The sequence below is a fragment of the Dipodomys merriami genome, unplaced genomic scaffold, assembly GCF_024711535.1.
Source record: "Dipodomys merriami isolate MVZ:Mamm:240054 unplaced genomic scaffold, mDipMer1.0.p SCAF_5, whole genome shotgun sequence".
NCBI lineage: Eukaryota > Metazoa > Chordata > Mammalia > Rodentia > Heteromyidae > Dipodomys > Dipodomys merriami.
The window spans coordinates 29,563,038-29,587,313 of NW_027206068.1; the positions used below are offsets into that span (position 1 = coordinate 29,563,038).

General features: G+C 38.9%; 1 protein-coding gene across 5 annotated transcripts in view; it reads right to left on the minus strand.

The window, feature by feature from the left end:
- Gsap (gamma-secretase activating protein) overlaps positions 1-24,276 on the minus strand; it is a 78,603-nt gene that overhangs the window by 51,461 nt on the left and 2,866 nt on the right. For 3 of the 5 annotated variants that reach the window (XM_069996330.1, XM_069996328.1, XM_069996327.1), the window contains exons 2-11: positions 18,450-18,526; positions 17,182-17,238; positions 12,448-12,517; positions 12,106-12,159; positions 7,710-7,798; positions 5,160-5,229; positions 2,922-2,971; positions 1,763-1,867; positions 1,455-1,514; positions 521-564 (exon numbers count right to left, since the gene is read on the minus strand). In XM_069996330.1, the coding sequence (XP_069852431.1) occupies positions 521-564; positions 1,455-1,514; positions 1,763-1,867; positions 2,922-2,971; positions 5,160-5,229; positions 7,710-7,798; positions 12,106-12,159; positions 12,448-12,517; positions 17,182-17,238; positions 18,450-18,526 (676 nt within the window). Of the gene's footprint in view, positions 1-520; positions 565-1,454; positions 1,515-1,762; positions 1,868-2,921; positions 2,972-5,159; positions 5,230-7,709; positions 7,799-12,105; positions 12,160-12,447; positions 12,518-14,571; positions 15,051-17,181; positions 17,239-18,449; positions 18,527-24,276 lie in introns of those variants that run through there. The other 2 variants (XM_069996329.1, XM_069996331.1) reach the window with 2 other exon arrangements.

Consider the following 24,276-nt stretch of genomic DNA (forward strand, 5'->3'; position numbering starts at 1 on the left):
ATAAGAAGAAAATTAGTATAAAATTATAGTTAAAGAGGAAAGAAAACTATAATGGAAAAACAAAAAAACTTTTCTTCTATGTAAAAAAGAAAAACACAAAAAATAAAACAATAGATTCAGCCAAGCTGAAAGAAGGTTGGCCTGTGATATCGTCTCGCTGGCAAGGAAGAAACAGGTTGATGTTTGGTTCTAAATGCAGCTCTCTCTGATTCACTGCATCTCTTTATTTAATCACAGGGAGACAAGAGCTTCCATAGAACAAAATAAATGGAAGCCCTACAGAAATAAATGGCTAAAGAAAATCAACGCAATTGACTTTTCATGTGACATTTCAAGTTCATGCTTGGTAAAGTTGTTTTATTCCCTATAAAGCACAGAAGTATTAAAAAAAAAAAAGACACACACAGAGAACATCAATTTTTCCTTTTATCTGTATACTATGTATCATGAACTAAGAATAAGTATAATCATTTGACCTACTAGTATCTATAAATTTAATAACAATCTGTGAGTAACTTACTTAAATCCCAAGTCTTTTAATGATATGTCCAGCGGCGTTTCGAACTGTCAAAAAGACCAGGAGGAAATGAACTCAAAACATGACCCTCCGGGAATGATGAGAGCTCTGCAATGCAGAGCAAGCCTAGCAGAGCTGTGCTTGGCTAATGATGAAGAGCCCATTCGCTGTCATTATCTTCTTCAAAGGCCACATCCCAATCCACAGCACAGGAAGTCCACTGGGAATACTTCAGAGTTTATGAATGACCATGAATATGGTGCATGCTTATCTCATGAAAGGTGAAAACTTAGGCTAACTTGGAGTATCATTAACAAGGTTGTATCAGGCAATTGGAAAACACAGCCTCTCATAAGACACAGATGGCCATGTAAGGAATGGAGAGCTGAGTGACCCCAAAAAGGGTAGGTAAGCCAAAAAAGGGAAGTCTTGTAATTGTACAAAAACAATCTCTGCGACAGACCAACAACAGTATAGTGAAAAAGATGGCAGTGCCACCCATCACAGTTAAACACATTAGTGATACCTTACATAAACACTCTGTCAGTAACTTTCCCTGTATTTTAAGTAATTACACTCTTTAACTAATATACGCTCTTATTGGCTCTTTTTCTTGACCTTCCATTCCACTATCTTCACAAGTGTTTTGAGTCACATAACTTGCAAGAACTGAAATCTACTTACTATAGACCACTTCTTTTACCTCTTACTGAGTCCCACTCTTAAAACGTGCTCCCTTGATGTAAAATGCTTGGTGGTGGGGATTTCCTGTGCTCTTCTCACCCCTGGTGACCAGAACTATTTAACTTGCTCATGCAAGTGACTAATACCCAAAATACTAGAATGTTCTTTATGGTTGCCGTTCTCTTAAAAGGGGGGATCTGGGGGAGGGACAACATAAAAATTTCCTGGGAGTGACCATTCTCTCTGGACTTACCATTAAGTTAAAGCTCTTGTCAGCATAAAACTGGATGCATTTTAAGATACTCTTTGATTTCTAAAACATAAAACATTGTGATGTATTACTTAAAAAAAAAACACTTAAAAAGATGGGGAAGGAGAAAGGAAGAGAAAGGAGAGACAGCAGCAACAGTCTAACTAAAAGTAGTAATAAAAAAACTTTGCATTATTTCTAATAAACCCTCACTGACTGCTCCTATCAACAAAATATAGTAATTAATGAATTAGAGTAATGGTTAAAACCAAGCTGTTCCATTAAAGGAGTACCTGTGCACTAATTTTTACCTTCAGGTTGATGTAGTATAATCTCTGTTCTGCCATATCCCACTGAGCCCAAACAAAATCCTCAGCTATTCTGTCTCTGGGGAGATGGTCAGAATTTTTAATTACCTAAGGAGGTAAAATATTGTATAAATAAATTTATTTAAAAAGGAAATACATGAAATCATTATTTTGTACCCACGATACATGTAAACAGCTCTCCTTTGTTATTTGCACTTCTTCCACACACAAAACATGCACAGATTTTACAGAAGACTTTTACAACATCACTACTTCTTCTTCCCAAACTCTCGATACTATTTTATTCTTTTTTTTGGGGGGGGGGATAGGTCGTGGGGCTTGAACTCTGGGCTTGGGCGCTGTCCCTATGCTCTTCAGCTCAAGGTGAGCGCTCTACCGCTTGAGCCACTGCGCCACTTCCGGTTTTCTAGTGGTTTATTGGAGATAAGAGTCTCACAGACTTTCCTGCCCAGGCTGGCTTTGAACCACAATCCTCAAATCTCAGCCTCTTCAGTAGGTAGGATTACAGGCATGAGCCACCAGCACCAGGCATATTTTATTCTTGTTATTAGTTTAATAGACAAGTTGGGCCTAGCAAAGGCAAGACAACACCTACCATAAACCAACATGTACATAAAGATTCATAGCTTCCTGTTATAGACATAAGCTTCTCAATATGGCCTCTGCAGACAAGAAGCCTTCACCATTAAAGACAAATGGGAATGCTGAAATTACAGACATGCCCAACTACACCCTGCTTAGTAACCTATATACTTTTATCTACTAAGTAAAGAACAATCCTAAAAGCAGGTAAAAGTACATGTGAGGATTCTTTTGTGATAAAAAAAAATGTATTTCCCACATATGCACATAATCATTTACAAGTTTTCATGAGCAAGGTTTTTATCATTAGTTACTGTTATTGTTAGACTCAGAGAAAAAGGAGATACCTAACTGCTTCATAGGTCATTCTTTGTTTCACATATTACAACACCAAATGAATCATTTGAAAGGCATCAAGAAAATATGACATATCAAAAGCATTGATCTATCTTTAACAGAATAGAAATACATGTGTGTATGCTAATAAAAAATAAAGTTAAAAGAAATGCAGTGTTTTGTGTAAGAAAATTCTAAGGCAAAAGGAATTTCAAATCTTTACCACTGTATCTCCATCTTCTTGGGTCACCTGGATATGAACTTGCTCAATATCTTTAAAAAGAAGAAGGGAGAGGCGGAGGAGGAGGAGGAGGAGGAAGAAGAGGAGGAGGAGGAGGAGGAGGAGGAGGAGGAGGAGGAGGAGGAGGAGGAGGAGGAGGAGGATAGAGAGAGAGAGAGAAAGGAAGGAAGAAAGGAAGGAAAGAAAGAAAAAATTTAACATTCAGGGAGAATATCAGTATTTATTGCCTACCAATTGTGAACCAATTTTTACAAAACTAATTAAACAAATGCTTATAAAACAATATCTTTATATACCGCATGATGATACATATGTTTACACACAGACACAACTTTCTCCATCCTCTTTTTACAGTCTATCTCAAGACCCTTATTTACTACATCCTTTTTTATTATGTGGTGGGAGATGGTACTGGGATCTTCACTTGCTAGGCAGGTGCTCTACCACTTGAGCCACACCACCTTCAATCCTTTTTGCTTTAGGTATTTTTCAGAGAGTGTCTTGCTTTTGTTCCATTGGCCAGCCTGGACTGTGGTCCTTCAATTTATGTTTCCACAGTAGTGGGTAAAACTGACATGCACCACCCATGGGTCTCATGAACTCTTCTAACTCTACTAACTTCCAACCTCAATCCTCCCAGCCTCTGCCTCGCAAGTAGAAAGGATTATAGGCATGAGCCACCATGCTCTGCCTAGTCCAATCTTTAGTATCAAGAATGCATGACACATTTGGATTTTCTGTACCCCTTCTTCCCTCAACCAGTGTTTGCCTCACCTATGAGATCAGATATATAAAGGATTGACAATTCCTCTTAGCAGAGGTTATCTTCAATTTCCTAGTACTGAATGTGTTTTTAAATTAATGTAGATAGGAACTATTATACACTATTTGGGAGAGGTACTTTCATAGGGGTCAGTTTCACATAAACAAAGCTTCAAACACTCTGAGACACTTGGAGATGGTCCCTTATCAGTAACAATTTAGATTCAGTCACACTTACCTTTCAATTGTTCTACTTATAAACATGTGAAACAGAAAAACAAGCGTAGTTTATTCACCCAACCATAAATCAGCAGTTTATATTACACCATCAAAGACAGCTTACTAGAAAAGTTTCACCACTGAATTTATCCTTTCTCTTTCATAACTTTGAAAACATCATAAAAGAATATAACCCCTTTTTCCTCTTTAAGTAGTTGTATAAAGGAGTTGCCATTTAACAAAGCGGTTTATGAATACAATGCATCTTGATCAATCAATGTCACCCCTTACAACATTCTCACCCATCCCTCTATACCCAAACCTTCCTTCACTTTTCTAATTGTGTAGGTTATATATTAAATTATTGACTGCATTCTCCCCCTCTTCTCTTCCTCAATCATCTCTCCTTGACTCCACCTAACCCTTTCAAGTACCTGCTTCCTGGAATTTGTTTTGTTGGACTTTATATTTCAGTTAATACATTTGTATACACTTCCATAGCACCAAACATATTTACTTATCTATACACATATTAGGGAAAATATGCAACCGTTGTTCTTCTGGGGGCCATAACCTCTTACATCCAAATTTGATATGCCTCTACTTGAATTTGGCCAAGTTCGTATGCATGTACCCTGGAATCTGCCCCTATCAAACTTTCTCTCTATGCATGCCTCTCTCCTTATATTACGGTTGGCCACTGTGACAAACATCCTAAAGAAGAAAAAAAAAAAAAAGATTGGTACAACTGTTGTACAAACACTCTACTTGTACAAAAGCTCAAGGTAAGGAAATAGAGCTAGCTTGACAGAGCAGCAGTGTGGGCCAAAGGCAAAGCTCTTCCACGGGAATTCTAGGTCTCAATGGGACATCAAAAGTCAGTAGATGCCTGGCACTGGTGGCTCACACCTGTAATTCTTGCTACTCGGGAGGCTGAGATCTGAGGATCAGGGTTTGAAGCCAGCCCAGGTAATAAAGTCTGTGAGACTTTAATCTCCAACTAATCACCAGAAAACCAGAAGTGGGGTTGTGGCTTAAAGTGTTGAAGGGCTAGCCTTGAGCAAAAGAGCCCAGGGACAGCACCAGGCACTGAGTTCAGGCCCCATGACTCACACACACACACACACACACACACACACACATACAAAAAAAGAAAAACAGCAGCAAACTCTTAGAAATGTGTCTCGCCTTTCACTAGGTAATTATGTGCCATTCACACGCCCCTAAAGATGCACTTACATTTCTCTTCTGAAATCAGTAACAGGTGATTCTGGGAATGAGGGTGACTTTCAACATATGGATAGAGGAACTATAAAAAATGAAGTTAGTCAAAATTATAATTTTGTTGATACAAATACTTCAAAGATTGTATCTAGTACCCACCATACAAAAGACACAGGGGAATCAACACACACACACACACACACACACACACACACACACACACACACACACACACACACACACACACACACACACAGCAAGCAGAGCAGGGATCCTTGTCCTGTCAGGACCTCAGTTGTCTAGGAGAAGTGATCTCCAGCACAGCACTTTTCCCTTGCATGTAAACAAAGCAAAGAAGCAAAGTCTGACACTGACTCTATGGGTGGATGGTGCTCATGCGGAATATTTGATTCTGAAGCTAATCAGAAGCAATCCAACATTTATATTACATGTTCTATTTCACACAGAGAAAAAGAGTCATCCAGGTATCTGTTGTACAACTAAGTCTCATGTGCAATTTCAGAGCCAAGTAAACATAATCCCCATTGCAACTTCCAGCACTGTATAACCAGGGACTTCCCAAGAAAAGACAGTGAGTCACTGTGTGGCAGGAAGGTGACAATTTACAAGCCTCAAACAGAAGAATCATAGAGAAAAGGTTTAATCCACCCCATTCCTTCTTTATGAGCTCCTCTGTAGGGCTCCACTAAATTTCTGCCTATAAGACAAAGCAGGCAACAGCATCGTGAGACCTGACCCAGTAAGCTAGAAGAATGGAGGGAAACTCCAGTGACATAATGCTCTCGTCATTGGCAGAGTAATGGCAAAGCAAATCAGCCATCCCCTTTTATGGCATGAAAGACATTTTACAGTAAGATCCACCCGTGAATTTTATGTTTTTGGCCTAGGCTGGTCTGGGCTATGATCCTCCTGACTATGGCCTTACGCTCAGCTAGAACCACAGGCACACACCACAACACCTGGCTTACTAATGGCATCTCACTAAAACTTTGCCTGAGCTGGCTTTGAGCCACAACCCCCCACCCACTCCCAAACACACACACACACACACACACACACACACACACACACACACACACACACACACACACACATGGATTTCCACCTCCTAAGCATCTGGGATTACAAATATAAGCCACTGTACTCAGCCTGTTCATGATATTCTTGTCAACAGATGAACACATCACATTTTCTTTTCTGTATTTCTGCTTAAAGAGCCTATGCACATCTACTGTTGATTTGATTAGTACTGAGTTCCTGGTTCACAACACTGTAATTCATGTCTGAATGAAGCTCATCAAGTAACATATTTCCTTTGTTGGACACATCAAAGCCTTCTCACCCTTAGGAACACGAGACAGCAGATAAGCATGACACTGGGAGGCCATTGAAACAGTAAAGCCTCTAGCAAAAAGCACAAAAATTAGCCAGGCACTGGTGGCTCACACCTTTAATCCTAGCTACTCAGGAGGCTGCGATCTGAAGATCACAATTCGAAGCCAGCCTGGGCAGGAAACTCTGTGAGATTCTTATCTCCAATAAATTACTCAAAAAATCTGGAAGCAGTATTGCGGTTTAAGTGGTAGCACTTGCCTCAAGCAAAAGAAATTCAGAGACAGCACCCAGGCCAAGTTCAAACCCTAGGATCAGCAAAAGGAACAACAAAAAAAGCACAAAAATTAAAAAACCATGGTACTAAAGAGTAAAAACGTTTGTAGATATGAAGGCTTCAATGACAAGATAGAATATCGACTTCTTCAACTATAGTTGGAAGCATGCAAACCAGGCGTCTCAATTTGTTCCTCCTTGACATGTTGGCAAATGACTGGCAGTGTCCTAAATATTAATTTTTGTGAATAAATTATAGTAAATAGGAGAATTCACAAACATGGAATCTGCAAATGAAGAAGACTGGCTAAAGCCAAGCATGATGGTGCGTGCCTATAATTCTAGCACTCTGAAGGGGAAGACAAAAATATCATGAGTTTGAGGCTTGCTGGGGCCACATAAAGAGACTGTCCCAACAAAAAGAGGAAGAGGAAAAGAGGAACAGAGTGGCCTAGTTCACCTATATTATCCACAAAGTGTTCCCCTCCTCTCTGTTCTTGAGTTTGAACTCAGTGCCTCACACTTGCTAGGCAAGTGCTCTATCACTTGAGCCTTGCCTCCAGCCCACAAAGCATCTCTGTGACAATTCACAGTGTTGATAAATTCAGGAACTTATTAAATCATTTATTAATCTGTCAACCATGTGGCTACACAAAATAAACTACTCTAAAGCTTACTGTGAATGCCTCTTAATATTGGGAATTTTATCGTGGAGCAGCGTTGCCTTACTAGGAGACAAGTCCTGGCATAGCAGCATCAAGAAAGCTAGGTCTAAATTCTTCATCTGAAGAACTGTGCTTCCCACCAAACCCATCTACAAGATTACTTTGAAGACTAAATGGGATAATGTGTGCAAAAGCATTTTGAAAACACCTCATCCCCTGGGTCTCATGTCTTCTCATGAATGACACAAGGGATAAATGATAGCTTGCTTACCTGTACCCAAATATAGCTATCTACTGCTTTGAGAACTTTCACGTTATTAACAGGGTAGATTTCCACCAGCAAAGTCAGGCACCTTGAGCCTACAGAGAAAAAAAGAGATTGTTGGTAATGAACACTTGAATATCATATGCTACTTTTTCCAAAGCAAATAGGAAATGAACCCTTGTATATCCTACTACACCCATTGTGAAGTAACAAAGCAATTCTACCATCATTATCTAATCCTTGAGGTGGCACTAACTATAATGCTACCCTAGTTCCACTCTCCAGGACCCCAAAAGAGCCTTGCAGATGGGTGCTAGTGACTCATGCCTGTAATCTTAGTTATTTGGTAAGCTGAGAGCAAAAACCACAGTTTGTGGATAGTCTGGATAGAATAATTTACAAGGTCCTACTTCAAAAATAACCAGAAAAGTTTGGGTACATATAATGCTAGCTATTCAAGAGGTTGAGATTTAATTATCGTAGTTCAAAGCCAGTCCAGGCAGAAAAATCCATGAGACCCATCTTTCTAATTAACCACACACACACAAAAAATAAAGTGGAACTGTGGCTCAAATGGTAGGGTACCAGCCTTGAGCAAAAAAACTAAGGGACAGTGCTCAGGCCCAGAGTACAAGCCCCACCATGGGATGTGGCTGGAGGCCAGTCCAGACAGAAAAGCTCGTGAGACTTCATCTTAACCAACAGATGAGCATATTGGCACATGCCTGTTTCTATCCTACCAATGTGGAAGCACAATGACCATGTATAGCACAGGGTAGATGGAAGTGTTACAGTCTCTTTTGCAGTGATAAAAATCTCACTTTAAGTGACAGAGTATTAATACTAAGAGGCAAACTATATTCTTTAATCAAATGACTTACAACTTCTAGGACAGAAAAAAAATAAACTTTTCAAAATGTATCTGTTCAAGGCCAGGCACAGTGGCTCATGCTTATAATCCTACCTACTCAGGAGGCTGAGATCTGAAGATCATGATTCAAAAAAAGACTCTGAGTCTTCTTCCCAATTAATCAATAAAGAGCCAGAAGCCAAGGTATGGCACAAATGGTAGAGTGCCAGCCTTGAGCAACAAAGCTAATGACAGTGCTCTGGCCCTGAGTTCAAGCTCCAATATTGGCAAATACACACACACACACACACACACACACACACACACACACACACACACACACACACACACACACACACACACACACACACACACACAGTCTGATTACTCCCCTGATCAAAATCCACACTGATTTTTTACTTCACTTGTAGAGAAGGCCAAGTCTTTTCAATGGTCTCCTATTATCTACATGAGCAACTTGCACTCATCTCCACTTTTCTATGCCTTCATTTTTTTCCCATTCTACTCCTGGGTCATCTTACTTCAGCCTCATTGGCCTCCTGGCTATCCTTGAACAGAGAATCTGCCGGGTATAGTTGGGCTTCAGGACCTTGGTTCTGGCTGTTAATTCTACCAGAAACGTGCTTTTCCCTCTTTTCTTTTATGTATTTATTTTTTCATTTTTTAAAAATTATCTTTGGTTATACAAAGGGGTTTCAATTCAACATGAGTTGATGATGTGCAATGTATCTTGATCTTTTAGATCTCTATTTAAAGAGTCCCCCCCCCAAAAAAAACAGTGTTTTCTAGGATCATACCAAAATTTGTATCTAGATTGTACTTATAAGGAAACTCAAACTAAGACAGGAAGTTACAACAGGGGACAGGATCACTCTGGCCATGAAGGCCTGGTGGGAGGGGCTGAAGAGAATGAACCAGGGGAAAGGCACACACCAAAGGGCATCAGTGGCCACCGTGGAGCTGAAGCTGTCTCTTCACCAAATCACCTATCTCAGGAAGGGAAGGGGAGATAGATAATTGTCCTTTAGATCCTGATCCCCACCAGTCTTGAGTTGCCATACTATCCATTATTCCAACCATTCTTCTAGGCTAAACATGGGTGGGTAGTAAATAGATTGTCCCAAAGGCCCTAGGCAGAAAGCAAGAAGTAGCTGGGTGGCTGAGGTGAGATACTGTCAGATTACCCCAGGGCAGAGCTGGTTCTCCTCTCAGTGGCTGGCATGAAAGGTGAGCCAAGCTGGAAAACTACAGGATTCCCCAGTATAATAAGTGACTATCTCTATTCTAATGTTTTTAAAGATGTGAGAAGATAATATCACCACAGTTACAAGCTTACAAGACTGAGCAAGAATATCTGGATAGATTTAATGTTGTATGTAAATTAACTTTAAATCTGAAAGTATGTTTTGTAACAATGTATAGCCAATAAGGACTTGCTCCACATGAGGTATGGATGATAAGCATCAAGTGAAAATCAGTTACTACTAGGTTAAGTAGCATAGTAGAAAAGCTCTAAGGCTAAAAGGAATAGAACTGGGGGGTCCACACCCTTGTCCTGGGCTGGGGGGGAGGGGGATGGGGTCAGGATATCAGTGACCCAGATCATATCTTGCTTACACTACTCCATGAGTCTGGAGTGCAATGAGAATGGGAAGAGAAGGACAGAGCACAGCAGTGGGGGCTGGCGGGGGAGAGGGGAATGGACAATATGGTGATTGGTAGTTCTCAGTCTGTGTCATGGCAGGGGAAGATAAGAGTATGTAACAAAAATCATGAGATTTCAAGCCAGTTGCCAGTGACTCACTCCTGTAATCCTAGCTACTTACGAGGCTGAGCTCTGAGAATCATGGTTCAAAGCCAGCCCCAGTAGCAAAATCTGGAAAATTTTTCTCTCCAATTAACCACCAAAAAGCCAGAAGTAGTGCTGTGGCAGAGTGTTAGCCTTGAGCAAAAATAGCTCAGGGACAATGCCAAGGTCTGGAGTTCAAGCCCTAGCACCAGCAAAAAATTCAAAAAGATGAAATTTCAGAGGAAACCTCCTGCCCCCTGCCATTTCTCCTAAACCCTTGCTGAGCCAAGAAGACCCTATCCAGATTCCACTGGGAGAAAATGAGTGTTCCCAAGAAGCCTCACAAGGCTCCTGTGGAAAGTATGTACAAAGGGTTTTTCCATCCCACGCAGACACAGAGAACTATGCTAACACCAGAAGGAACTGAAGTGCCAAGTAAACAGAGCAGATGGAAAGCACCTGGGATCAGAACAGTAAGGGACTGCTAGGCAAGCCACAAAAACGGAGACTTAAAAAATGGTAGTCTACAGGCCAGTACCAGCCTGTGGTGCTTAGCATTGCCCCAGCAAATATGTATATGTACATATATTAGATATATACATACATATGTATACAATATACATACAAATAAGATATATATAAATTAGATATATATACAAATTAGATATATACATGAGTCAGTGTTTACAAATTCGATTTTTAAATGAAATCCAAAGTTCTCTTAATTGAAAGTTGGTCCCATTGTATAACTGACCCCACATGACAACAAAAAGCTGGAGTTGAAGACTGTCTTTTCCTCAATGTCTCCAAAGAGGGACACACACCTCTTCCCACCCCCTCACTAGTCCTTTTCATTAAGAGGAACTCTTTCTTGGTTGCTATGTTAAAAATGGAACAACAAAGACAATTCATTGTTCTTACAATACATCTTCTTCACTTATTAACCTGGACTTTCGAGCCATTGTGTTCATTTGCACTGGAAAATTAGATTAGAAAGGTGGTCACCCAATTTCTTACAGACATGGTGTCCCTGGGACCACAAAGGGTACTTGACCTGCAGCAAATATTCAATACTGTTGAGCTGTAGACAGATGGATGATACAGGATTTTTTTAATTAATAGATCATTATCAGCCATAAATTGGATGTTGGCTAATGAGTAGAATTGGGTTTGGGGAGAGGGGGGTGGTTTTTGTTGTTGTTGTTGTTGTTGTTGTTGTTGTTTGATGCTAGGACTGGAGCTTGAACTCAGAGCATGGGCATGGTACCTTAGCTTTTTCTCTCTCTACACTTGTGCCACACCTCAGTCTCATGAGTAGCTAGAGTTACAGGTATGAGTCACCATCACCAAGCTAGAATTCATTTTTATTTTGCATCCATGGACTATTTGCAATGCAATCATATGTATTCAGCAGTTATTTAAAAAATGCTAAGTATGACTTTCCCAACACTATACAGTAGCTGCTGGCCATAGGGTTCAATGTATATTCAGGGTTTGTTTAATGTTCAGGAGCTAATTGTCATTTTAATGCTTCTGATACTTTACTGTTCTATTAGTTTCTGTACCATCTTCTTTACCTGAAAAACAAAAACTTCGAAAAAAAATCTTGCTCACGCTTAAATGTAAATGACTACTGCCTTTTCATTCTAAGAGAAAGATACTTCTAATGACTGAACTTTGACTTAGTCCAATTAATCTTCCTCTACCCATCTTATTTACCAAAAAAAGTCTAATTTCATTACCTGGTTGAAGCTCATTCCTTCTTCCTTCTTCAGTAGATTGAACTAAACTTGCAGCTAATTGAAAAAGAAAAAAAAAATCCATTAGCAATCGATCCATGTAGTGGCGTATTATGATTTTATATAGAAATAAGTAAAACTTCAAATAATAAAATACAAAGAATTCAATTTTTTTTGGTAGGGATGCCCTACAGACTCTTCATTTCAAATCTAATTTCCAAAAGAATATTTCTCTTCCGGAAAAGCATTGTTATAGAATGATCAAATGTTGCAAAATCCAATACATTAAAATTCTTAAATGGCATAGTTTAGTTCTTGACATGTAGCAGTAAGAGTTCAACTTACCAAGCAATGTTTTCTCACTGTTGATAGAGCCACTAATGACTTGCAAGTCTTTTTCAAAGGTATAAAGATGCTATTAAAACAAAAATAATTAATTTAGAGTTTTATATCAAATGATTATTGCATGGAGATAAATTCCCATTGAGCCCTGTATCAAGTATTAATGTGGTACAAGATTTTTACCAATGAATCCTCAATTAGTTTATTCATGCTAAAACTTTTTGGATTTTTTTTTTAACAAACAAAATTTGCTGTCAGGTCATATTTGGCAGTGAAACTTATCCATGAGTTGTGATTGAGCTTTAAGTCTTAACTGCCACTTGCTATGTGACTGGACAATTTATTCAAACTCTGCCCCCTTAACATAATACCAGCTGGGCACCAGTGGCTCCTGGCCTGTAAACCTAGCTACTCAGGAGGCTGAGATCTGTGTATCTTAGTTCAAAGCCAGCCAGGGCAGGAAAGTCCATGAGACTCTTATCTCCAATTAACCACCAGAAAACCAGAAGTGGCGCTGTGGCTCAAATTGTAGAGTCCTCACCTTGAGCTGAAGAGTGGAGGGACAGAAACCTCACCACCGATAAAAACAAACAAACAAGAACATAATACCTGCCTCATGGGATTGAGAGGAGCAAGAGAGATAATGAGCATGAACGACTTAGCAAAATGTGTACCACTAATAACAACCACTCAAATATTAGTATTAGAATCATTAAAGTGAAATTTTTTAAGCAAATCACATTATTGACCATCAGTAGTTAAGTCTCAAAGATTGTCAAAGTGCATTTTTTTTTACTTAAAGGATTAGCAAAAAAAAAAAGTTTCTATATTTAATCTTGTTTTCTCATTGCTGTTTGGAATGTTCAAAATATCAATAGAAGCCAGGCATAGTGACACATATTTGTAATCTCAGCACTCAAGTGGGTTCAGGGAGGACTGTAAGTCCAAGGCCAACCTAGATTATATAATGAGAGCCTATCTCAAAAACAAAATAAAACTGAAATCAAAGGATTCTAATTCTATTTTTTTGTTGGGTCATGGAGCTTGAACTCAGGGCACTGTCCCAGAACTCTTCAGCTCAAGGAAAACGTTGTATCTCTTGAACCACAGCACCACTTCCGGTTTTCTGGTGGTTAATTGGAGATAAGAGTCTCACAGATGTTCCTGCCAGGGCTTGCTTCTCACTGTGATCCTCAATCCTGAGTAGCTAGGATTACAGGCCTGACCCCTCTGTTGTTGTTGTTGTTGTTGTTGTTTGTGGGTCATGGGACTTGAGCCCAGGGCCTGGGTGCTGTCCGTGAGCTTTTTCACTCAAGGCTAGATGCTCTAGCACTTTGAGCCACAGCTCCACTTCTGTTTTTGTTGTTGTTGTTGTTTGTTTGTTTTGTTTTGTTTTTGAGTGGTTAATTGGAGATAAGAGTCTCTTGGGGAGCTTTTAGCCTTCCCCCCCCCCAGCTTTGAACCTTGATCCTCAATTCTCAGCCTTCTAAGAAGCTAGGATTACAGGCACCTGGCTTGGATTCTAATTGTTTGAAAATGAAATAGCCACACAGAAAGAGGATGAGGTAAGAATCGATTAAGTTAGGCAAACTCATTTAAAATACACTCAGAGACAGAAGAGAAGATGGAGCCTCAGTCTTCAGGAGAGAACAGGCTGACAGAAACAGTGAATAGTAGAAGTATTCACAAGATAATTAATACTTGCAGACTAAAAACATTATTGCAAATACGCTAGAGCTGCATAGTCAAAACTTAGTGCCAAGTACCGAGAAGTCAGGAAACACTTAGAAAAAGTGAACTCTGAGTTAATAAGAACACACGGAATCTAGTGAAAAAATTTGGGTTTCTTTAACTTACTCTGTGGGATTCTAATTTAGAATTAGAAAGAATCGTGAGTACACACATGCGTACACTTATTTTAATGTTTAAAACTTTGGATCATAAAGTAACACATGAGCATAGTCTCAATGCTTAAAAAATACAAACATTGCAACTTTTAATGCAACAATAAAAAGTTGAAATCTTATGGTACACTCAGCCATCTCAACTCTATTCCAAAAGGAAGTGTGTTTGTAAATTTATTCTTTAATCTTCCATGTCTTAAAATCATCTCAATATATATTGTACCATTGCACATGATAGTTTGTCTTTTCTTCTGAGGTACTGGGGTTTGAACTCAGGGTCTCATAGGTGCTCAACAGTTGCTCCACCACTTGAACCATGTCCACAGCCTTCTGAGTTTTCTTATAAGCTTTTTATAAAACATAAATGGAATTTATTATTGGCAACTTTTTTTCATGTAATAGTGTCAGTATACATCACTGCTTCTTAGGTTTTTTTTCTTTTTATTTCTTTTTGAGGTGTGTGTGTGTGTGTGTGTGTGTGTGTGTGTGTGTGTGTGTGTGTGTGTGTGTGTGTGTGTGTGTGTGTGTGTGTGTGTGTGTGTGTGTGTGTGTGTGTGTGTGTGTGTGTGTGTGTGTGTATACGAGTCCTGGGCCTGGGTGTTGCTCCTGAGCTTTTGTGCTTGAGGTAGTACTCTAATACTTAAGTCACAAGATTTTGATGGTTAAATGGAGATAAGAGTCTCATGGATTTTCTTGCTCGGATTGACTTCTTAATCCTCAGATCTCAGCCTCCTGAGTACCTAGGATTAAAGCACAAGCCACCTCAGCTATCAATGGTTTCTTAATCCTTGAATGGCCTAATAATTTCAACAACAACAACAAAAAACTACAGACAAGCATTTAACTCACTTCTAAGTATTACAGCAATCCATCCAATGAGCTTTCTTTTTTTTGGCGGGGGAGGGGGTGTCCGGTCGTGGGGCCTGAACTCTGGGCCTGGGTGCTGTCCCTCAGCTCTTCAGCTCAAGGCTAGTGCTCTACCTATTGAGCCACAGCACCACTTCCAGCTTTTTTTCTTTTTGCTTATGTGGTGCTGAGGAATCGAACCCAGGGCCTCAGGCATACAAGGCAAGCGCTCTACCACTGAGCCACCTTCCCAGCCCTCCAATGAGCTTTCATTGGAGAAATAAGAGAGGAAAAAATAAGGCAAGGTTTTTTTTTTTAAAGACATTTGAAAAAAAATAGTAGCTGATGACTGCAAATGCTCCATACTGAACAAAAGACATCAGATTCTACAAGCTATGTGAACCCCTCACAGGAAAGACCCAAACAAACCCAAAGAGACAAATTCAAATCAATGGTCAGAAAATAAAAGACAAAAAAGATCTTTTTTGGAAATTAGAAAAGAAAAATGACACGGTAAGTTTGGGAGGAGCAAGCTTAAGTGACAGCAGTTCTCTCCCAAGCACCCACGGGAGCCCACGAGGAAACGACACAACAGGTTTCCGGTGCTGCAAGGAAAGAACTGTCAATTTGGCTTCTATATTTCAGGAAGAAATATAAATATATGTCAATAATAAATTATGCTTCAAAAATAAAGATAAATATACTCCAGGGATAAAAGAAGACATATTCAGATGACCGGGAAACGGTAAGAAAAAGCCATCAACATACCCTAAAATAATGAGTAAAACAAATTCTTAGAAAACAAAGGAAATGATTGTTCAACAAAAGGAATCAGACCTATGAGGAAGGAAGAAAGAACAATAGAAAGAGCAAAAATATGGGTAAAACATTTGACTTCCTTTCTTTTGTGTTTTTCTAAATTAGGGTTTGACAATAAAGGAAAAAAGGATATCATATAATCAAATGGGGATCTTTACAAATGAACAGAGGGTAGGGATGCAGCTCAGTGGTAAGAGTTCTTGCCTACATTGTGCCAGCTTCTGCATTCAACCAAAATTTAAAAAATTAAATGTAAAGAAAAATAAAACATAAATTTTCTTTTTTTTAAAAAAAAGAGAAAATATGGAGGCAAGTTTAAATTTAATAAAGGAAATTTGATACTGGAAGCCAAACAGACTAAACAGAAGGCAAGCGTCCCACAGAACTAGAACACCGTCAACAATGGATCAATGAAACTACAGTATGATATATGCAGGTGTGCTATCCAGTCATGAAAATCCTTTATGCTGAGTGTGCATAGAAGAGGTGGAAAAAGGGGGAAACATGGGAGAATTAGCCAAGCAGCATATTAGAAACCTAAAGGGAAGAATGGCCTATAAGAAATTTGGAATTGACAAAGTACATTTAAGTTGGGGGATATCTGAGTCCTGCCCATGCCCTTCTACTGCCCTATGAATTAGACAATGTTGTCTATACCAACCAATGCCTTACGTTTCTCACCTGGATTGTTAAGAAGACAAGTAAAGAACACACGGAAGCAGAAAGACCAGAGGGTATTGTGAAATGCCCAGGACACAAATCAGGGCTAGGGCACTGGACTTCCTGCATTCTTTTCTCAAACAGAATACTGGACATTTTGATTTGAGCCAATGTACTTAAGTCTCAGTTGACAAGACTTTAAGGTGCAAGTGAGAGGAGACAGGGGGAGGGAGAAGGAAGAGGGAAAAGAGGGAGAGAGAGAAACTGGGAGAAAATTTTAAAAGTAAGAGAAAGAAGGCAAAGAGATATAAATTTTTAGAGAGTGAGATTAGTTTTATATCTAGAAAACAGATGAGGCAAAAGAAGAAAACTAACAGTAATAAAAATCATATATTTTACATTTATGTACTATTATATATTTATATTTTAATAAAGTCTGTTTTTATTACTAAAAGTAATATAATTAAAAGTAGATAGATTTTTATCAATGATTTGTCGTGATTTTTACCTTGTTCTGTTTGGTTTGGCAATCATAGAATCCAAAGATGACATTTCTTTTATCATCCTAAAGACATTTTAAAAAGATGTTTATTAGATAGCATTGTTTACAAAATTGTCAGTAGCTTTAAAATAAACTTGCAATAAGCCAAGCACCAGTAGCTCATGCCTGTAATCCCTGCTACTGAGGAGGCTGAGAATTGAGGATTAAGTTTCAAAGCCAGCCCCAGTGTGGAAAGTTCTTGAGACTTATCTCCAATAAATCACCAAAGAAGCTGGAAGTGGAGCTGTGGCTCAAGTGGTAGAGGAGTAGCCTTGAGCAACAAAGCTCAGGGACAGTACCCAGGACCAGAGTTCAAGCTCCAGGATTAGCACCAAAAAACAAAATGAAATAAACGTTCAATAATTCATCTAGAACTTTATTCCTCCTCAATCCTACAACCTACTAAGTAGCCAGAATTATAACTATGAGCTCTTATGTCTGGTGTTAGTATGCACATGAAGAAAAGCTTGCTGTACATGTCAAAAAGACACAGAAACTGACCCAGCTACCTGTTTGGGCACACTGAGGAAAACAGATCAACACTGCTAGCTTAGCACTTCAGAGACCTGTCTAGTAGGATTGAGCATGATGAAAAAGAAAAATCCTTTTGTGCCTTTAAGGAGATAAATATGATGGGTAATAAGATTGGCTAGAACAAATCCACAACATCCTTCTAAATGAAACTTCTGAATCAGGTGACACTTTAAAAATGCACCATCCTTAGATATAACTTAGTAACTTTTTTATCTAACAGGAAAAAATGCACAGAAGTACATACGTGCAAACTTCTATTAGAACTATTCTTTCATGTATCCTGTTAGAGTTATCAATAAAGTTGAATTTCTCTTAGAAAACTGAATATTGAAAGCATGAGTAATGGCTCAAAAATCTAACTCTGAATATCTAGGTATTTAATAACTTCTCAAAGGGAAAATTTTAACACAATTTGGCTTGAAATTTTTTATTTATCTAGAAAATAAAAATTTTCATTTACTGAAAAGTTTTAAATGTCAGATATGTTGGTTACTTACTTCCTAAAATGGAAAAAATGAATCATGTAATACAGTACCATATATGCAAAAGCAAGGTCATAATGTTAAATGTTAACACCAACAAGTTTTATCCATTGCCTATCAACAAAGTATAGCCTTGAATTTTGAAAAAAAGAAAGTATAGTTAATATATTAAATGTTATGTTTATATATATATATATATATATACTACAATACATGTACCTTATAGGTATAAATAATATTCCCATTTCTTTCAACGTTTAGTACACGTAAGCTCTCATAATTTGTCTCCCATACATCTGAAATAAAATAACAAAAAGTTAGAACATAAAAGATGTTTAAAACATACTAACACCAGACATAAGGGCTCATAGTTATAATTCTGGCTACTTAGTAGGTTGTAGGATTGAGGAGGAATGAAGTTCTAGACAAACCTGGGCAAAAAAGTTCACAAGATCCCATCTCAACCTGGTTAGGGTGGTACACATCTGTCATCTTAGCTACAGCAAGAAGCCCACATGGGAAGGATTGTAGTCTAGGCTAACTGTATCAAAAATAACGAACATAGCAAAAAGGACTGAAGACATGGCTGAAGTAGTAGAGTGGCTGCTACCAAGCGTGAGATTCAGACTCCAGTACATACAAAAAGAAAAAAATTAACGTATTAATGAAAGAAGTCAAACACAGAGAATATATATTGTTACAGAGTTTTTAAAAAACACAAACCTTATCTATCATATTTGAAGTGAGAACAGCCATGACCTTCAGGGAACAGCAAAATCACAGGATTGGGGAGGCCTCCCTGTGATGAGCTGGAAGGTTGTATACCACAAATACAGGAGAAGCTCACCACAATAACACATCGAGCTACATATATTCTCTTGAAGGTCGTTTATGTGTCAATAAATTTCAAATATCTCCTAGTTCTGGCTTTGTGGATTTCAAGACTATATCACCAGAAGCATACAAACCTAGAACTAGTATAGCTTCCTGTAGGTAAATTTCTGTGAGGCACTCAACTGAGCTGTCAGGTATCTAGGTGGTTACTTAAAGTAACAATAGAAAAAAAAAAAACAGTTGGATTCTTAATCTCTTACTAGAAGCAAGAGGACAAACTACAGCAAGTGCCTGCTTCCCTGTCCCATTTCCCTATAAGATGGAGTATCTGGTGAAGGATCCTGATGAAGCAATCTTGCTATCAAAAGGCCCATACCACCATCACCAAAATCTCCCAGACACAAGAGTGGGAGGAGAGAAGGAGGAGAGGTAAGCATAGAAAAGTCTGCAAAGAAAAAAAAAATGAAAAGAATGAAAGAAAATGAAAGAAAAAAAAAAAAGAAAAAAAAATGACATTAAAGTTCTCCTCTCCCCCTTGCTAAGAGGGTTGGTTCTGAAGGTCTCTATGAAAGTCTCTAGAAGCCTCTATGAAAGAACCCTCTAAATGAGAATATCTGGTTCGAAATGCAGCTATGTGTTAAGTATGGCCAACCAAGTATAATCCCAGATATTTGGCAGGAGGATCATTTGAGCTCAGGAGTCAAAGACTGGCCCTGGGTAGCATAGCTAGTCCCTGTCTCAGGAAAAACAGTAACAACAAAAAAAACCACAAACAAAAACCAAAAACCAAAAACCTGTGGTCTATTGAAACAATGGAATATAGTCTAATGAGAGGTTTAACCTATGACATATGGTACTACATCAGATAACTGAACAAAATAAAGACAAATCTTCCCCCATAACCACTTAACCCCCAGCTTATATACAAGTCTAAGAACAGACAAAATTCATACATTGCTCCATGAAACACTGCTGGAGGCAGGAGGGACCTCTGGCATAATGTTTTCTTATTCCTCTGAGTTTAGCTTCCTGAGAATTAAGCTGTGCATTTAGATTTTGTTATTTTTCTCTACGAAAGTTACCTTTTAAAGAAAAACAAAAACTCTTAGTATGAAACATTTTGTGTATAAATTAACTATTTTCCTTCTTCTAAAATTTGTAGGGTGTTCCTAATTCTCTAAAGGATTCAAATGCTGGCAGATCCACCGTTAATAATTAACTAGAGAGAAATGTATAGTTTCACAATTCCCTGAAAAAGATGTCAAATATTAAATTCCATAAACTTGACTGAGTTTTTCCCTACACAAATAATCTTTTTTAGATGTTAAACTTCTATATCATTAAGGACATACTCAAATGTTCAGATAAAACATATACAAAGTTTCTCAACCTCACTGAATTTCAGTTTGTATTTTTTTTTTTTTTTTTTTTTTTTTTTTTTTTTGTCGGCCGTGGGGCTTGAACTCTGGGCTTGGGAGCTGTCCCTCAGCTCTTCAGCTCAAGGCGAGCGCTCTACCACTTGAGCTACAGCGCCACTTCCGGTTTTCTGGTGGTTTATTGGAGATAGGAGTCTCACGGTCTCTCCTGCCCGGGCTGGCTTTGAACCGCGATCCTCAGATCTCAGCCTCCTGAGTAGCTAGGATTACAGGCGTGAGCCACCAGCGCCCGGCTCAGTTTGTATTTTTAATTCAAAGGGGTTGGGTGGGGGTAGGCAGCCTAGAACTGGGCTGATTGGTAAACTGGACACCTATCTGCACTGGCACCTATCTGCACTGGCGCCAGGAAAGGAAAGAGAATTCACTCATCACTGTGGCATTGCTCACCCCGACCCTGCCCCAATAGCCGCTTTTTGGATCATTTGGGGTAGATCAACAGGGCAGGAGCAAGTATTTCTATACACAGAAACATGTATTCTTCAGGATGTATCAAACTGTCAGACACATTCCACATTGCTTTTTTCTTAGTAGAACAAGATCCAATTAGCTTACTGCTAAATAGCACTCCCCAACTGAAGTTTCCATTTTTATGTCAACCACACAGTGTGTGAGGAATTGCAGGCCCATTGCATTGATGGGACAATAGAGCTTCTGTGTGGTGATCAATATCACACAATGACAAAGTAATGCAGACTTCTCTCATAGAAAATGGTAAACATAACAATGAGCTAAGTGTTCTGAACCAAGCTTACCACAAGAAAATGGAGTCTTACTCAAAAATCCTTTTTTAGATGGGTTTTGTAAACATCTAAAGAGAATTTCAGTAAGTTGCTTTTCATCCTACACATGACTCAAAACTTAAGGAATGCAATGTGTCAATGTTTTGAAAGTATTTTTTTCCTTTCGGGATTATAAGGACACTGGGACCGACTTTCTCAAAAGTACACTTCAAAAGATTTCAGCTAAGAAACTCCTTTGCAAGAAATCTCGCTAAGAGAATCCAACTTTCTTAAAAGATACATCTTTAAAAAATTACCAACAAAGACAATATGTAAAACACATTTATTCCATTAAACTGTGGTCTCTCAACTCTCACTGTGTTAGAGCTATCAGGGACTATTTTTTTTAAGAATACTGATGCATCAGGCCCAATTGATCATATTGGGCTAGAGTAGCGCCTTCTCTCTCTCTTTTTCTTTCTTTCTTTTTTTTTTTTTTTGTCAGTCGTGGGGCTTGAACTCAGCTTGAGCGCTGTCCCTCAGCTCTTCAGCTCAAGGCGAGTGCTCTACCACTTGAGCTACAGAGCCACTTCCGGTTTTCTGGTGGTTTATTGGAGATAAGAATTTCACGGACATTCCTTCTCAGGCTGGCTTTGAACCACGATCCTCAGATCTCAACCTCCTCCTGAGTAGCTAGGATTACAGGCGTGAGCCACCGGCACCGGGCTAGAGCCCTCTCTTTTATGTGGGTGCTTTCAAATTCCCAAAGTGATTCAACCAGGGTTGAAAACCAATAAACGATGTCTTTGCATTATATATTAAGCAACAGTCATTAGCAAGCATAGTGAAGACCTGCATAGAATGTATGGTAGAGTTGGAAAATTTTTAAATAACACCTTCATGGGTACATTAGTCAATGCTAACCCTGTGGCCCCGTATATGGTTCATATTTTAAGAATATTTGAAATAGAAACATTTGGCAATGTTGGAAATTCAGAGACAATTATCTCACCACACACTGTTAGCCCACTGGCCCTGCCGCCCTGAATGCCTTACTCATAGTTTAACACACCCTTCTCAAAGAAGTATCCAGTAACCTCTCTGCTTATTCATTCTGACTCTTCTCCCAGTGGTTCAACTCTGGAAAGCCCAGAAAAGGAAGTTAAGCAATTTCAAAGGAGGAAATGTGGCTTAATTTCACAGTTCAGTGTAGCTGGTTCTCACAAAGAAAAAAAAACAGTTTTTATAAGTAAGATGTTTCATAAATAAACCTACTACAGAAAAGAGATAAAGTAAGCAGATGCTAGTTTTCCAGATAGTCATTTTACAGGAAGATGTTTGCCAAGTGTATGAATTTTATGCCAAACTGCTGTGAGACCAAAAAAGAAAAAGAGAAGAAAAGTGTTTTCCATCTTTGTAATGGCAATACTTGCCAAAGAAGAGGGAATCATATAGTCTTATTAAAATTTTTGAATGAATTCCCAAATACTTAGATGCAGGGATGATAAAATATGGTTGTACCTGTGACACTCCTAGTCTGTAAATAATTTACTCAGGTCCCCAGGCTCAGTATGAGTAGCTATGAAGAAAAAATATGATATGATTTGTACCTCACATTCTGAATGAGAAGAGGAAAGATGAGATAATTAAGAATCAAAAACAGGAAGTGGCGCTATGGCTTAAGTGGTAGAGTGCTTGCCTTGTTGCCTTGTGCTCAAGAGCTGAGGGACAGCGCCCAAGCCCAGAGTTCAAGCCCCAGGGGAAAAAAAAAAAAAGAATCAAATATAGAAGAACAAAGAAATGAAACAAGAGACTAAGGAAGTTGAGAAGGAAACATAAACAGGAAAGACCTTGGCAAGAGAATGGGAAACAAATGAGAACAACAGCATGACTAAGAGAATTACTCTCTGACTACACCGTCCCCAATCCATCTTGGAGGTATATAAGAACAGTGAAAGGAACACTTAGATTTAAATCAGTCACCTGGACAACTATTCCTCTTTCCCTGGCAAAGATAACCATCTGTTAGACACATTGATTTAAGACTATAATCCTAGTACTTGGGATATTGACATTGACATTGACTGCAGTTTGACCCAGACTAGGTAAAGAATTTATTTCAACAGATAAAAAGCTGGGTGACAGATGCCCTTCAGTAGATGAATGGATCAAGAATATGCATAGGTCCCATGGTTTCCCTTATTTGCAATAGCTAGTATATGTCTAGGACAAACAGAAAAAGTCAAAAGCTATGTACATATGACCATATAAGATGATGCTAAGCAAAATGAACTCTAAGATAGGGACACAAGTGGTTTTATCTTTCATGTTGTTTTTAATGCACTTATATGTGCACTTACATGTGGGTTTTTTTGTTTCTTTTGTATGTTCCTCCCCCATGGTATAACCCCTGTTTTCACTGTATTTGATTCTGGTGCCCTGCATCTTGTGTATACATTTTTCTAATTTGGGGAAGAAAAGGGAAATAACAAAATACTGGAATAAGGACACAGGTTGACCCATTGTAACAATGAGATGTACAACACACTATGTTGAAAACAAATTTTACAACTTCAAGGGGCGGGAAGGAGTTGGGAAGGTGGGAGGGAAGGGATGGTAGGGGAAAAACAAAGGAGGGGGTAACAATGCTCCATAGGAAATGTGCTCATTATCTTACTCATGTAACTGTAACTCCTCTGTGTAGTATCTTTACAATAAAAAATATGTATTAAAAAAAAGCTGAATGAAGTGGTTCTTGTCTATTATTATCTCAGCTACATAGAAAGTATGGATAAGAGAGTCATGGTCCAGGGGCTGGGAAGGTGGCTCAATGGTAGAGTGCTTGCCTTGCATCCGTGAGGCCCTGAGTTCAATTCCTCAGCACCACATAAGCAGAAGTGGTTTTGTGGCGCAAGTGGTAGAGCGCTAGCCTTGAGCTGAAGAGCTGAGCGGCAGCGCCCAGGCCCAGAGTTCAGACCCCACAACCTGACCCCCCATCCTCCCCCCCAAAAAAGAGAAAGAATCACGGTCCAGGTTGACCCAGTCAGAATCATATAA